This window comes from Ranitomeya imitator, chromosome 8, assembly GCF_032444005.1.
Source record: "Ranitomeya imitator isolate aRanImi1 chromosome 8, aRanImi1.pri, whole genome shotgun sequence".
In the NCBI taxonomy this organism is placed as follows: Eukaryota; Metazoa; Chordata; class Amphibia; order Anura; family Dendrobatidae; genus Ranitomeya; species Ranitomeya imitator.
Window position 1 is genome coordinate 95,391,119 of NC_091289.1, and position 17,059 is coordinate 95,408,177.

The following is a 17,059-nucleotide window of genomic DNA, read 5'->3' on the forward strand; positions in this document are numbered from 1 at the left end:
TTAACAACCCAATCTGGGAGAAAAAGGATGGTCTATCTCAACCCAGTCTGCTAAAATAGGTGTTGGGTTTACCACTTACAGGGGTTGTTCCATCACAAATTTATGGCATTTATATAGGATTTGCCATAAATGATTGGCTCATTGTGCTAAACTGGGTATGGAGAAGCAACCGCTCGTCATCTGTTCTCTCCTCACTGATGTGCAATGTTAGGCTACGGTCACACTAGCGTTATGCTAGTTTGCGTCGGGCGACGCAGCGGCGACACATGCGTCATGTGCCCCTATATTTAACATGGGGGACGCATGCGTTTTTGTTTGTTGCGTTGTGCGACGCATGCGTCTTTTTTGCCGCAAGCGTCGGACCAAAAAAACGCAACAAGTTGCATTTTTCTTGCGTCCGAATTTTGGCAAAAAACGACGCATGCGTCGCAAAATGCAGCGTTTTTGCGTGCGTTTTGGTGCGTTTTTGCGTGCGTTGCGTCGCCGACGCAGCGGCGCACAACACTAATGTGAACGTAGCCTTACTTTGGTTTCATTACTCAACTTTTTTTTTTCTTTTTTTCTGTGGCCTATTTTTTGTTTTGTTTTTCTGTTTTCTCTTCTTCAGTTCCTGGTTTCCCCTACCCTACTGCTGCAGCCGCCGCCACCACAGCAGCCGCTTTTAGAGGAGCACACTTAAGGGGACGTGGGAGGACTGTGTATGGGGCTGTGCGAGCAGTACCACCTACTGCCATCCCAACCTACCCTGGGTAAGTGGAGGGCATCTACATGAGGGAAAATGGAAGTTAGGACATGAAGATTAACTGAGGACTAAGCAGGAGATAGCCGGACAGTTCTACTGCCCAGTGTCATTGCTAGACGAGAAGACACTCGATAACCATCTGCTAGTTTGAAGAGCACCATAGGCTTGTCTTAGTCGTTATATTGGAAATCACTGTGTTAAAAAACGTAAAAGTAAATCCCCCAGAACATAAGGCTGCTTTTGGATAGCAAGAAAATGAGCTCTCGGAAAATGTCCAGTACAGATGTAGGCCAGGTGCAGAGAAGGGCTGGGTTGTGGGAGCGGGGAGGAGGCTTTCTGGAAAGCTTGTCAATAACTGCACCTCTGTGTTTGTGTGTGACCAGTCAGAGCTGACACGCATGAAATGTGGCCTCTTACATAACTGGGTGAGCAACGATGAATGATGTATGAATAACCATAGGCATAGACCTTGTATTAACAGCATCTTTGTCAGTACAGCCCAACAAAAACATGTGAAAAAGGGCATTTGTGTCCTCTTAGAAGGGTTTATTAGGCGCATGACTGCAAGAGAGACACAACTCGTCCATTTTGCTCTTAATCGACAGCTATTGCCGTTTCCTGGATGCCGCAGAGGGGAAAGGTTCTGACGTGCTGAAAGAGGCCAGGACGCCATAAAGTACTGGTGCCATCACATTCCCAGTGATGCAGCTACCAGACGTCTACACAAAAGTGGATTTAAAAACCTTTCCAGCTCTGCGGGATCAGAATGGCAGACACCTTTTTACTTTTTATTTGTTTCAGAGCTTTTTAGACTTGGTAAACTTTTTGCATGATTTTACACATTGTTGTATTACGTATGTATTATGCCTCCATGATGTAAAAAAAAATATCCATTAGTTTTAGTTGGTGCTTTTAGTAATAACAAGTTTCTGGTAAATAAACTGTTATTTGATTACCTAAATGTACCCTGCCCAGAAGTCCGTGTGAAAGATCTTTAGGCTTAGTGTTGGTAGAAGCGGTAGTCCTCATGTGAGGGTTTCCTCTTGTGACCATATTATTTAGGCAGTGATGCCTTACTCTACCTTTTTCATTATACGGTCACCTACTAAGCAATGTAGTAAAAAGTGATAAAAATATGGCGGGTAAGCTGGGGAAAAAAAGTAAAATGGCATAGCAGAAAACATTAACTCATCCAAAGCAAAGCCTGCTTACGGCTTTTTCTGTTAAACTGTGCATGTTTTTTTTTCTCTCCCCTATATGCTTTTATGAAAGTCCGCATGTTAAAAATGTAAATGCACTTTTGAATTTTTATTAAAAAAAATGTTTCTCCTGCGAAAAAACATATTAAAAAGCTGCTTCAAATCTGCAATAAAAGATGCTTAAAGGGACACTGTCACCTGAATTTGGAGGGAACAATCTTCAGCCATGGAGGCGGGGTTTTGGGGGTTTTTGATTCACCCTTTCCTTACCCGCTGGCTGCATGCTGGCTGCAATATTGGATTGAAGTTCATTCTCTGTCCTCCGTAGTACATGCCTGCACAAGGTAATCTTGCCTTGTGCAGGCGTGTACTATGGAGGACAGAGAATGAACTTCAATCCATTATTGCAGCCAGCGGGTAAGGAAAGGGTGAAAAAAAAAAACCCAAAACCCCACCTCCATGGCTGAAGATTGTTCCCTCCAAATTCAGGTGACAGTGTCCCTTTAATGAAAAGGGAAAACTCTATAGCAAAACACAGCACAATATGCGCAATACCAAACTGCTCCAATTGTTGGGTTTTGCTGACACCTGAAGGAAAAAGCCGCATATTTGCACTGGGAACATGATGTGAGTTTGTAAAAGTAGAAAACCTTAAATAAAAATAAACCAACTTGACAAGTGTATTGGCATAGCTGTGTGCGGATTACACGCATTTCCTGCTGTGGAAACGCACTGAAAAAACAGGTGCGTGTTTGCTTGCGGATTTTCTCCATCTAGTACAAGTCTATGGGAAAAATATGCAAATAAAACACAACGTATCAGCAAGAAAAATTGATAAGTTATGGATTTAAAAGCTGCCCCGCAGGTCAGATTACACAGTGGAAAAAAAAACACAGACAGCAATATATTTCTATAAATCCTATCTGCTTTGCTGAAACTGTAAAACACTGCGTATTTTATTTTTTACTCAGAATTGAGTGACTCCATAACTTTTCCCCTATGCTTGGTTAAAAAAATTAACCATTACTGACTACCACATTTTTTGCTCTTGATTTCTGAGTTTTTCCTAAAGCCAGAAAGTTGCCATTTGAAATGACTTTAGTTTTGTGCCATGTTTGTGATCTGCTTTTTTTCTACAAAATTAAACAACTGAATGAACATCCTCCAAGGCCGGTGATTCCATAATTTTTGCCAGGGGTTGTAAAACAAAGTTTGTTCCGACATTTGGTAATTAAGCACAATAAATATTTTGATGTAGTTAAGGTTACACCTTTGAAACAAATTAGTAGTGCCTCTAAAATGGGAAAAGGCTTTAAATTCAAAAGAATAATTCTGGATTTTTCAACTACAAACTTTTTATATCCAGACAGTCTAAATGACAAATTGGAACAAGTGTGATTAACATGGTAATTGCAGCAGGTAAAATCTGTTGCTGTCTATCTACTACTACTTTCACACTAGCGTTTTCTGCAGTCCGTCACAATGCGTCGTTTTGCAGAAAAAACGCATCCTGCAAAAGTGCTTGCAGGATGCGTTTTTTCCCCATAGACTTGCATTGACGACGCATTTGCGACAAATTGCCACACGTCGCATCCGTCGAGCGACGGATGCGTCGTGCTTTTGCGGACCGTCGGGAGAAAAAAACGCTACATGTAAAAAAAAAAATTCTCCTGACGGACCGCTTTTTCTGACCGCGCATGCGCGGCCGGAACTCCGCCCCCACCTCCCCGCACCTTACAATGGGGCAGCGGATGCGCCAGAAAAATGCATCCGCTGCACCCATTGTGCAATGCAGCAAACGCTAGCGTCGGAATCTCTCCCCAACGCATTGCGACGGGGAGATTCCGACGCTAGTGTGAAAGGAGCCTTAGGCTACTTTCACACTAGCGTTAACTGCAATCCATCACAATGCGTCGTTTTGCAGAATACGCATCCTGCAAAAGTGCTTGCAGGATGCGTTTTTTTCCCCATAGACTTGTATTGACGACGCATTGCGACGGATTGCCACACGTCGCAACCGTTGTGCGACGGATGCGTCGTGCTTTGGGGGACCGTCGGGAGCAAAAAACGCTACATGTAACGTTTTTTGCTGCCGACGGACCGCTTTTTCCGACCGCGCATGCGTGGCCAGAACTCCTCCCCCACCTCCCCGCACCTCACAATGGGGCAGCGGATGCGATGAGAATCTGCATCCGCTGCACCCGTTGTGCGGCGCAAACAACGCTAGCGTCGGTAACCTCGTCCCGACGCACTGTTACGGGCCGAGCCCGACGCTAGTGTGAAAGTAGCCTAACCTGTTAAGAACAAACTTGCTGCTGTATATCTAAGATGCCAAATACAAAATCTGTATGTTAAATTCCCTCTTCCTCAGTCCATAACAATCCACCTACCCTCATTCCTGGACAACCTGCGGTGTTGCTCCATATGGGGCAATTAGAACCAGCTAGTGCTCTTTACCAGCGAGCGAAGGGTTATGAAACCCAGTGGTCTATAGTTTGGAGGGTCCTTTCGGACACCATCTTTGGATAGGTATAATGGCAGTTCAAGTTTCTGTGGTCGAGGATTATTATACATTCCACAACTTTGCGATGAAAAGTTTTTTAAATAATAAATATATTTTTTAAAACACGTGTATGTGTATATAATATATTATATACATACATACATACATACATACATACATACATACATACCGGTGTACATATAATAGTGTTGTTGCATTTTTATACACACTGTATATCTAACAGATGTATTTTAGTACGGTAATTTAATCTCTCCCTGTGGCAGAAAAGTGTAAGACCGGGTCAGGGTTAGGCCGGAGTCACACCCAGTGTATGAAAATACGGTCCGTTATTTACGGCCATAATACGCAGAAAAGTCCCCAAAATAGTGGTCCGTATCTCCTCCGTAGGCAGGGTGTGTCGGCGTATTTTGCGCATGGCATCCTCCGTATGTAATCCGTATGGCATCCGTACTGCGAGATTTTCTAGCCGGCTTTGCAATACGGACTACGGACATACAATGGATCCATGGGCTCAAATAGTCGTTAAAACATATATACTGTGTGTGTGTATGTATGTATGTATGTATGTATGTATGTATGTATATATATAATATATATATATATATATATATATATATATATATATATATATATATATATATATATATATATATATATCTATCAAGGCCTTTTGTATCGGGGTGGGTTTACAGTCTGATTCTATTCAGTGTTGCTAATGTACTTTTGGATTTCCTGCAATATAGGAAGTTTGTCTTGATTCATGAAGTCTGTCGATTTTTCTCACCGACCTTTGTGAGGAGGTGTTTGATTCGGATGTGTTTTCTATGTCTCTTAATGAATAAGGCCTGTCTGACGAGTGGCATGTGCCCCACTAGAAATCTTACTGAAGTCCCTAAACCAGAGCGATGTTTCTTGTGTAGAGAACGCCGCTGCTCGATCCGTCCGGAATTATGGTATGTGAGCTGTGGCGTCCTGCCCCTGCCACATCCCAGCTATGTCTTTTTTGGCGGAGCTAGGCGAAACGGTAACTCCAAGTTGCACAAAAACTTAGCTGATTTTCAAAGCCATTTTTATGTCCGAATTCTGGCATAGTTGCTTTGATGAAACGGGGCCCATGTGTATAGAAGCCAGTGTGAAAATTGAAAGATTTTATCTTTTCATTTGTTTAATACAGATGTATAAATAAAAAAACACAGTACTAGTCAAACGTTTGGACACATGTGTGCAATGGTTTTCCTTATAGGAATGTGCACATTGTAAACAGCAAAATTACGAAGGAAGGTGTAAAGTATCACAAACCAGAATGTGTTAAGTCTTGGATTTCTCCAAGTACCCCCCTTTTAGCCTGGTGACCGTTTTATACCCCTTTGGCATTTTGCTCAACCAGATACGTCAAGTAGTCACCTGGAATGGTTTCCCAACAATCTTGACATTGTTCAGAGATCTTGACCACTTATTGGTTTGGGAGGAGTTGGCTGCCATACCTTCATTTTGCAGTCAATTTCAATTGGGTGGAGGTTGGATGACTGTTGAGGAATGTGATTTGATGGAGCAATTGGTAAGTGAACGTGCCCTGATATCGTGTTACCAGAGCATGCTCGGGTGTTATCTGTATCTTGGGCGTGCTTGAGTAATATGTTTGAGTCCTTGCAGCTGCATGATTTGCGGTTGTTAGAGAGCCACAACACATGCGGGGATTGACTAACAGCCGTGAATCATGCAGACGCGGGGTCTCAAACATATTACTTGAGCATGCCCAAGATCCAGATAACACCCGAGCATTCTCTGGTAACAAGATATCGGAGCATGTTTGCTCATCACTAGCAGCAATCCATCCCTCTACTTAGTCATACGTCCCTTACATATTCTTGAAGTGTGTGTTTCATCATTTGACTTGCAACAGGAAAAATAATCAATGTGCTAACCAAATGGAATGGCATGGCCTTGCAGAGTGCTGTGGTAGGCATGCCAGGTAAGTTGGCCTTCTATTTGGAATAAATCGTGTGATATCGGTGCATTATTTGAGGGCTGTTATCTGAGGCGCTGGTAACTCTGATGAACCTATACTCTGTAGCGAGGGTAATTCTTGTTGTTCCCTTCTAGGAACCATCCCAACTAGAGCGAGTTTCATCAAAGTCCTGTTTTTCATGAGTACACTTTGTAATACCTTAAAGGAACTAGCAGTGTCATAGAATGTCTGTCCTGTCCTATTTACTTGGGTGAGTGGCTCTGGTCAGCCACTGGCTTAGACCAGTTGTAGAATAGGGATCGGCACTGTATGGCATTGTGTGTTTTGCAGAGGCAATGTTGATACAAACACTTTCTGAAAGCTAGTAATGCCACAAATGAACTCCTGTTCATTGGAAGCTATTCCTCATGACTACCTGATTAAGCTATTGTGAGAATGCAAGGGTGTATAAGGCTGTCATCAGACTTCGCAGGATTTGCCTTTTTACGCCAAGGTTTAATGCACAGTCTGGTTTGTTTCACACTTGTTACATAGTTACATAGTTATTAAGGTCGAAGGAAGACTATAAGTCCATCTAGTTCAACCCATAGCCTAACCTAACATGCCCTAACATGTTGATCCAGAGGAAGGCACACATTGGGGAAAAAAATTCCTTCCCGACTCCACATACGGCAATCAGACTAGTTCCCTGGATCAACGCCCTATCAAGGAATCTAGTGTATATACCCTGTAACATACTTTTCCAGAAAGGTATCCAGTCCCCTCTTAAATTGAAGTAATGAATCACTCATTACAACATCATACGGCAGAGAGTTCCATAGTCTCACTGCTCTTACAGTAAAGAATCCGCGTCTGTTATTATGCTTAAACCTTTTTTCCTCCAAACGCAGAGGATGCCCCCTTGTCCCTGTTTCAGGTCTATGATTAAAAAGATCATTAGAAAGGTCTTTGTACTGTCCCCTCATATATTTATACATTAAAATAAGATCACCCCTTAGTCTTCGTTTTCCAAACTAAATAGCCCCAAGTGTAATAACCTATCTTGGTATTGCAGACTGGGGGGTCCTCTAATAACCTTGGTCGCTCTTCTCTGCACCCGCTCTTGTTCAGCTATGTCTTTCTTATACACCGAAGACCAGAACTGTGCACAGTATTCTAAGTGTGGTCGAACTAGTGACTTGTATAGAGGCAAAATTATGTTTTCCTCATGAGCATCTATGCCTCTTTTAATGCATCCCATTATTTTATTTGCCTTTGTTGCAGCTGCCTGACACTGGCCACTGAATATGAGTTTGTCATCCACCCATACACCCAGGTCTTTTTCATTGACGGTTTTGCCCAGAGTTTTAGAATTACGCACATAATTATACATCTTATTAATTCTACCCAAGTGCATAACCTTACATTTATCCCCATTAAAGCTCATTTGCCATTTATCAGCCCAAGCTTCTAGTTTACATAAATCATCCTGTAATATAAAATTGTCCTCCTCTGTATTAATTACCCTGCAGAGTTTAGTGTCATCTGCAAATATTGAAATTCTACTCTGAATGCCCCCTACAAGGTCATTAATAAATATGTTAAAAAGAGGGCCCAATACTGACCCCTGTGGTACGCCACTGCTAACCGCTACCCAGTCCGAATGTGTTCCATTAATAACCACCCTTTGTTTCCTATCCCTGAGCCAGCTCTTAACCCACTTGCACATATTTTCCCCTATCCCTATTATTCTCATTTTATGTATCAACCTTTTGTGTGGCACCGTATCAAAAGCTTTTGAAAAGTCCATATACACTACATCCACTGGGTTCCCTTGGTCCAATCCGGAACTTACCTCTTCATAGAAACTGATCAAATTAGTCTGACATGAACGGTCCCTAGTAAACCCGTGCTGATACTGGGTCATGAGGTTATTCCTCTTCAGATACTCCAGTATAGCATCCCTTAGAATGCCCTCCAGGATTTTACCCACAGTAGAGGTTAAGCTTACTGGCCGATAATTTCCGAGTTCAGTTGTTGTCCCCTTTTTGAATATTGGCACCACATTTGCTATACGCCAGTCCTGTGGTACTGTGTGGTTTTACTTTACTCTTTATTCATATGTGTGTTCCTTAAAATCTTCGCAATGTAGATTCAGACTGAAAGCGTCAAAACCATTGACAAAAACCTGGAAAACTATTGCATGAACGGGTGTCCAAATGTTTGAGTGATATTGTACATATAACACTTCCTGACTTTTAAACGGGTAACTTTCTCACGACTCCTTCCCTATAAGGAATTAAGGTGGTCTTCAGCTGTCGCAGTGTTGAGGTCATTTTCCATATAACATTTTTTAGTCAGAGCAAAGTTTATTGCTCTGACTGCCCCTATCCCATGTCTTTTTGTTGTATATTTGTGTAAGGAAATGTATTTCTCTCCAGTTTGGCCCCTAATCTTCCATCTACGGTAATTTTTAACCGCATTTTCTGTGGAGTGGAGAAGTCCTGCAGTTAAGTTCTTTGTGTCACCCCTAGTTTTTTTTGGACTTGATGTTTATATAAACCTCTTCACTCCCCAGAGGATTTTTTTCTTTCGTTTTTTTCCCCTTCTCTTTCAAGCACCATAGCTTGCTTTTTTCTTTCTGTCAGTGTAGCTATTTGAGGGCTTGACGAGTTCTACATTTGAATGACCCCATTCATTTTACCACATAGTGTACTGGAAAAATAATACAAGTGTCGTGAAAGTGCAATTCCACAATTTCTTTTATTACAGTATTCACTATATCGTAAAACTGACAATATGATTCTGCACGTCGGTATGAGTACGCCAATACCAAATGTGTATATAGGTTTTTTCATTTGTTTTTGTTTTTGTGGTGAAGGTCAAATCGGAAATTTTGTGTAAAGAGAAAAAAAGAGTTTGTCGCCATTTTCTGAACCCGTAGCGTTTTGCTTTTCGGGATATGGGGCTGTGAGATTGCCTGTTTTTTGTGCCCTGAGCTCACATTTTTACTGATACAATTATGGAGTAGATACAATGTTTTGATTCTCTTTGTATTTTATTACAATGTTGTGGCCAAAAGAAACACAATTCTGTTTTCTTTTTTCCTTACGATGTTTACTGATCAGAAATTTTCGATCAAAATATAAAATTAATCTGAACACATATACCAAATCTGTGTGTGTGTGTGTGTCTGTGTATACATAATTATATACAACTAGATGGTGGCCCGATTCTAATGCATCAGGTATTCTAGAATATGTATGTATATAGAAACCACATAGTATATAGCACAGGCCACGACATATTCTTGAATACCCGATGCATTAATACAGGTCACGCAGTATATAACAGTGCTCACGCAGTATATAACACAGGCCAAACAGTATATAACACAGCCCACGCAGTATATGACATTGTCCACATAGTATATAACACTGGGCACGTAGTATATAGCAGCCATGCAGTATATAACGCAGCCCACACAGTATAGAACACTGCCCACATAGTATATAACACTGCCCACGTAGTATATAGCAGCCATGTAGTATATAACGCAGCCACGCAGTATATAACATTGCCCACATAGTATATAGCAGCCATGTAGTATATAACGCAGCCCACGCAGTATATAACACAGCCCACGTAGTATATAGCAATGTGGGCACTATATGCATGGTTAAAAAAGACTTAAAATAAAAAAAAACATATACTCACCTTCCGAAGGCCAATTGAAGTCCTGGCGCCTGTGCGGTGCACGTGGCAGCTTCTGGTCCCAGGGTTGGTATGAGCGCAGGACCTGTGATGACGTCGAGAGAGAGAGAGAGATCCCATTGGCTTTGGATTGAGTTTCGTGTTTCGGTCGATCCGCGACTTTTCGCCATAATCGGCCGATTTCACTCGACTTTTGAGTTTTGCCACGACCAATCAGACAGACAGACGGAAGTGACCCTTAGACAATTATATAGTAGATTTTTACTTTCAAGCTACTTCTTCTATGTAATAGTCCCTTTAAAGGACTCGAAGCTGCGATTGTCCTATCGCTTGTGCTTTACATAGTGCATCATCACCATTCACGAGACTGGAGGGTCATCAGTAGATCCCCACTTGTTATGACAACCCATCAATGCCCTGCGGACATGTTACAGGCCCGCTGTTAGGAGCGTGGAATGACGCGACGTGGTCCATGCCAGCACGTGATAAATCTTGTTGTCAGAGTGACTTAGGCTATGTGCACACGATGCGGATTTTGCTGCGGATCCGCAGCGTTTCCGCAGCAGTTTCCCATGCGTTTACAGTACAATGTAAACGTATGGGAAATAAAAAAATGCAGTGCACATGCTGCGGAAAAAAACACGCGGAAACGCAGCGGTTTACATTCCACAGCATGTCACTTCTTTGTGCGGATTCCGCTGCAGGTTTACAACTGCCCTTATGGAAAACCGCAGTTGTAAATCCTCAGTGGAAACCGCGGTAAATCCGCAGCGGTTTTCCACTGCGGATTTATCAAATCTGCAGGAATCCGCTGCGGAAAAATCCGCAGTGGACCCAGACATCGTGGGCACATAGCCTTAACTGGTTAACATTAGTGATGAGGGAGTATATTCCTTGGAGATTTACCTTAGTTTTCTTCTCAGTTGAATGATTTACATCCATTAGCCAGCTTGATTACATGTGGGGATTCACTAGCAACCAGGCAACCCCCACATGTACTTAGCCTGGCTACTAGCTGTAAATCATTTAGCTACCACATGAAAACGAAATCTCCTGAGCAGTCATAAATACTCGAGGTCACCCAAGCGTGGCCTGGAGAACCCAAGCAAGGAGTACACTCACTCATCACTAGTTAACATCACATGTTGCCTCGTGTGGGGAAAAATGCAGATTCTACGCTCTAAAGTTTTGATTAGCTGGTTAGTGATGGCAAATATATTAAAGGAATTTTCCACTGCTGAACAACAATTTTTAACACTTAAAGTGCCTCACATAAAATATGCAAAATATATATTTTTTTTCTACAATGTCTGCATTATCCCCTGTGGTCACTTGACATTTTTGTGTCTCGTGACTGATGCAGCCATTTGGCAGCTGATGATCAGCAGCAGCCTTCAGGATTCAGTCAAACTGTCATGTCAACTATGGAATTCCTTTATGATTTTTATGATTTAAGTTGTGCTGCTGTGATACCATAATTTCCCACGGGATCAATAAAGTGTATCGTATCGTATCGTAGAGCAAACAAGGTCTCTGTAAAGTCATTTGTCTGGCTTTCAAGGTTGATCATCAATCTGGGATCCTGCACATTTTACCTCACTTAAAAGGTAACCTGTCTCTCACCGTGTACAGGAAATGACCGGATCTCATGAAGATGGCCTCCTCTTTAAATTCTGTATCTCTTCTCGAATAAATTGCTCTAAATTCTAAGACTCCTTGTTTAATGCCATCCTTGTCGCCTTTTTTATTGCACACCTATTGGGTTAACTGTAGTGTGGTTGGGTCACAGATTTTATATTCTCGCATTCTTCTGCAATAAATAAGGAACCGGAGACCAACATGAAGATTTGGACCTGCATCATTCTAGCACAGATGTAACCTTTCTTAAACTAAAGGTCCCAATACACATTAAGATAAAATTGGCCTTTTCCATCAATATCGTTGGTATTGCCTCAGTGTTTGGGGGCCTACCTACTCTTTCCAACAGATGTAGAATCCAGCACATTGGATTTCTGCTGATTGCTCTTTCCGTTCTCGCTGGGATATATTGCATCTCCGGAGAATGACAATGTGTTAAAGACAGAGGTGTCAGGAGAGATCATTCATACAAGGACACCTATCCAATGTTAATAGAGGACTCAGAAGGGGTGTTCTTAAATTGCTTAACATTTTTGTTAGCGTGAAAATAAGTACGTTTGCTATTGACTTGCTTTTTCAATCTGCTGTCATTCTTCTACAGTGAGTTTTTGATATTTTATAGTGTACAGTTCATTTCCATGGTGATTGGCTTCTAGACCCTGGTTGAGTGTGCATTAGCCAAATTCCAGGAGAGGCTTTAACTCTTAGCATCCCAGCCACTTCTCTCTGGCCCAATGATTTTCTCCCCCTTTTCAACTTCTGAAGATGGATGCTGTTATGAATTAAATAAACTCCAGCTTTCAACTTTCAGAGCAGGTCTCCTGAACAGGCTTTCACGCTCTGTTTCTCAGATCTTCACTTCTGGAGTCATGTGCTTGTTCAAACGGCCTGTTACCTTTGTATAAATAGTGATTCCAGTGTAGACTTCAGAACACACCACTCTTGGCTGAATGTGTTACAACAGAACTTGTGCTGACCTTCTATAATTGTAATACTATTCACCAGATCTGTCGCCCTCCAGCTGACATAAATTGTCCTGTAACATTAAGTTCACCTCCTATTTTATTACCCTGCAGAGTTTATTATCTGCAAATACTATAATTCCACACTGTATGTCCCCTGCAAGGTCATTAATAAATGTTAAATAGAAGAGGGTCCAATACTGACCCCTGTGGTACCCCGCTGTTAACTGTGGCACAATTTGCCTATGTTCCATTAACCCCTTTTCCCACTCAAGCCTGTTTTCACCTTCATGACCAGGCAAAATTTTAGAATTCTGATGGTGTCACTTTGTGGTAACAACTCCAGAATATTTCAACGGGTCCACTGATTGAGACTTGTTTTCTCAAAACCTATTGTACTTCACTTCATGCTGGTGGCAAAATTTGGTTGAATGTCTTGCGGTTTTGTGGAAAAAATCTGAAATTTGGTGAAAAGTTTGCATTTTTCAAACTTTTAATTCTTATTCCCTTAAACCAGAGAGTTGTCACACAAAATAGTTAATAAATAACATTTACCACATCTCTACTTTACATCTGCATGCATCTTTTTTTTAACCATAATTTTTTTTAGTAAGTTAGAAGGGTTAAAATTTGTTCAGCGATTTCTAATTTTTACAACAAAATTCACAGAATTTTTTTAAAATTTTTTTTTGAGACCACATCACATATGAAGTAACTTTGGGGGGCCTATATGACAAAATGCCCCAAAAATAAACCATTCTAAAAACTGCACCCCCCCCTCCCCTCAAGGTACTCAAAACCACATTGAAGAAGTTTTATTGACTCTTTACGTGCTTCACAGGAATTGATGCAATGTGGAAGGAAAAAAGTGAACATTTTACTTTTTTTTTACAATTTACTTTAAACCCAATTTTTTTTTTAATTTCACCAGGGTCACATGAAAAAATAAACCCCACAATTTGGTGTGCAATTTCTCCTGAGTGTGCAGATACCCCCATATGTGGGGGAAAGCTACTGTTTGGGCGCAGGGCAGAGCTCAGAAGGGAAGGCGCAGTTTAACAGGCTTTCTTATGGGGCTGTAAAATGTTGATCTTAAAAGAGACATGTATACCCGGATAGTGCTAAAATCCATGGACTGCAGCCATGGCTTAGGTAGGGTAGCATAGCTTCAGTAAGGTGTTGAATACATTTAGCTGAAGAGGGAAGGTTCTCTAACTTTAGGAATCTAGTTAAATATTGAAAAAATGCAGAATCACGTGTGTATTTTTAAATAGCATAGACCGCCTTTTAGTTAAAATTAATAAGTCCTGTTTTATTGCATCCCTGAAGCAGGGTCCATTTACACCTCTGGGTAATTTGTTGTTTGGGACTAACTAGACAGCTCCTGTCACAGAATTGGTCATCATTGGTAACTGAGAGGAGTGGCTGACCCTACACCTTCTTTGTAGAAAAAGTATGTAATGTAGATTCTATGTAATTGATTATTCAGAGACTTTTGGTTAGAGCTCATTCAGACATCAGTTTTTCACATATGGTTTGTGTTTTTCATGAATTTTTGCAGACTGAGCAGTCCACACTAGATCATGCAGACATGTCCATCTTTGATCCGAGTCACAAAGCACCAATGCAAGTCAATTGTTCTGTGAAAAATTGGCCAGCACTTTAATGCGATCCTTCTGCTTGTGCAATTTTCATGTATGCAATAAAAAACTGACATACTGACCCAACACTGATAAAACATTTACGGTAATCCAAAAAATCTGATGGCTTTTTTTTTTTTGTATTAGATTGATGAGACCGCTAAAAGCCCCATGCTGAGATGACCCCCACGCCCCCTATGTAGAAAATATAAAGCATGATTTTCCAAAATCCCCTTAAGATTATTATTTATTTATAATTCCATGGTGCTGTACATGAGAAAGGGGTTACATACAGGGTTGTAGATATCGTTCACAGTAAACAAGTTTACAGTGACAGACTGGTACAGAGGGGAGAGGACCCTGTCCTTGCGGACTTACATTCTATGGGATATGACCTAACATGAAGAAGGGAGAGGACAAATTAAAAAAGCACACAAAACCCTGGAGTGGAAAGCATTGCTTAGCTAATTGTTTGTTAAGCCATATTTACTTTAATGAAAATTTCTGGTTTAAACTGGTATTCCTATCTTTGTTCATTTATGAAATAGCTGAAGGATTTGCCATAAATGTATAGTAGAGACTGGACCCCCACATCTGCCTCAATCTGGACCATATTGTGTGCTGCTTTTTGTTAAGATGTGGTCATACAAATGAAATTCTTCCGACCACCGCTCCACCGAAAATGACATACATCAGTGTCGCATTTTAAAGGTTGAGCTCCCACTGGTGAGATCCACGTGTACTATACATTTCTGGTATATCCTTAGGGGGCAGGAGAAGCTTGTATTTTATAGTCCAAGATATGCCGGACTAACACATTAATTACAAGGGTTGTATGGTCCAAATAGATAAGTCTGCAGTTACTCTGTATGTCTGCAAACATATGAATCTCTCCCCCCCCCCCCAGGGCACGCACTGTGTGGTGCAGGGATTCGCCAGTTTCTGAGCCAGGACCAGAGGTTATGTATGAGTTATACATACTCCTGGCCAGGGCCCAATTTGTGGGTGCAGCCGTATTCAATACGCTTGTATAGAGCATGTCCGCGCCGCAACCAGCAACGCGGCCATCCAGTGGGCGTGGCTCTGTCCGGAAGTATGTATAAGTCATACTTACCCTCTGATCCTGGCTCAGAAACTGGCGAATCCCCGCAGCACACTGGGGGGGGGGGGGGGGTCCTAGGTCTCCAGTTGCAGAGTGGCTGACTGCAGACTTTTGGACACTTAAAGGTGTTGACAAATAGATATCATTGTATATCAGGAGTTTTTCACACGCTGCACCACTCTGCATCTTGCCTTTGCTAACCTTCGAGCCAACCGAAGTCTCTTAAAAGACCATTTTTCGGCAGATGCTCAAAGCCTTAAACTGCACTTAAATGGACACAATTCTATCTGTGAATTGCAAAAGTCTGGACATGTCACTCGTGGAGCACGTCACTTTGGTGAACAACATTTGAAATTTGCCCCACAGACATCAAAACTGTTACAAAAGCATGTCGTATGTGTACAGAAATGGACTTATGATGGACTTTTAGGTCAGGGTTTGGGTTCAGATTTTCTCTCTTCGGCTTATGTTCACACATTGCGTTTTGTACTCCTTTTTTATGCGGATTGTCATTTTGTCAGCAATGCATGTTTAATGAAGTCAGTTTTACTCACCAAAAATGTAGCAATAATGCATACAGTAGTTGTTTATTTTTTCAGCGTGTTTGTACTTTCTCATTGCTTTCCGTGGGTGGAAAAAGCCGTAAAAACGCTCCATGACATGCTGGAGTTTTCGAATTCAGTCAGGAAGCAAATGTGCATGCGGTTGCTGGTTCTATTCAAAGCAGCTTTTATTTGCTTAAAATCAAAACGCAAAAAAAGCTGCAAAAACCAAGCATGTGAACGTAGCCTTAACATGTAACAAATGTTCTTCAATTGCACTTGGTGTATTATTTATTTATTTTTTAGACCAACTTCATCCAATAGGCTAAAAAATTGCAAGTAGAAATTGTACTTGTTTGGTTACGACACAAAATCTGTTGCACATGTGTGTGAATAACTATTTTGTCTGTGAAAATGTGTAAAATTATGCAAAAAGGTGAATTTTTATCAATGCATTCTTGTACAAAAAAAAAGCTGCAATGAAGTACAGTTCACATCAGAGATGCTGTTGATTACGATCAAGGTGGGATAGGAGGGGTTATTCATACATCTTTTGCCTGCTTATGATTTATATGGCATGTTGCATGCAGCTGCTGTTAATAACCGGAATGTGTTTTGTTTTTTTTTTTGTTTGTTTTTTTCCTTATCATTTTTGTCCCACCCCCCCTTTCGTGGTGTGATTCTATAGTGTGCTATATCAGGATGGATTTTATGGCACTGAATTATATGTAAGTATGCAACGAAGAACTTTAAAAATACCAGATACATTTTTCAAAAACCCTGAGATATATTGATATCGATAAATTATTCCAACCTGCTTCCCACTTCCCCTTTCCTCTGTGCCCATGCAAGCCAGCCTTAATTCCCATCCATATTACATCCTTTTTTGACATGTTTTATTTTGCATTATTGTTCCTTTTCCACCTTTTTAGTGTAGTTTCTCATGTATTCATGGTGTTTCTTTCTCTTTGTTACATCAGTGGAGTGTTGTCTGGGAATGCAGGCATGCTGTCCTTACACACCGCTCTGGCCGTTGGAATGGTAGACT

At 41.2% G+C, this 17,059-nt stretch overlaps 1 protein-coding gene across 10 annotated transcripts in view; it reads left to right on the forward strand.

Moving 5' to 3' along the window:
- RBFOX2 (RNA binding fox-1 homolog 2) overlaps positions 1-17,059 on the forward strand; it is a 314,329-nt gene that overhangs the window by 211,771 nt on the left and 85,499 nt on the right. For 6 of the 10 annotated variants that reach the window (XM_069737178.1, XM_069737173.1, XM_069737177.1 and 3 more), the window contains one exon: positions 608-749. In XM_069737178.1, coding sequence (XP_069593279.1) covers positions 608-749 — 142 coding nt within the window. Of the gene's footprint in view, positions 1-607; positions 750-16,699; positions 16,740-17,059 lie in introns of all 10 variants that reach the window. The other 4 variants (XM_069737176.1, XM_069737174.1, XM_069737180.1 and 1 more) reach the window with 1 other exon arrangement.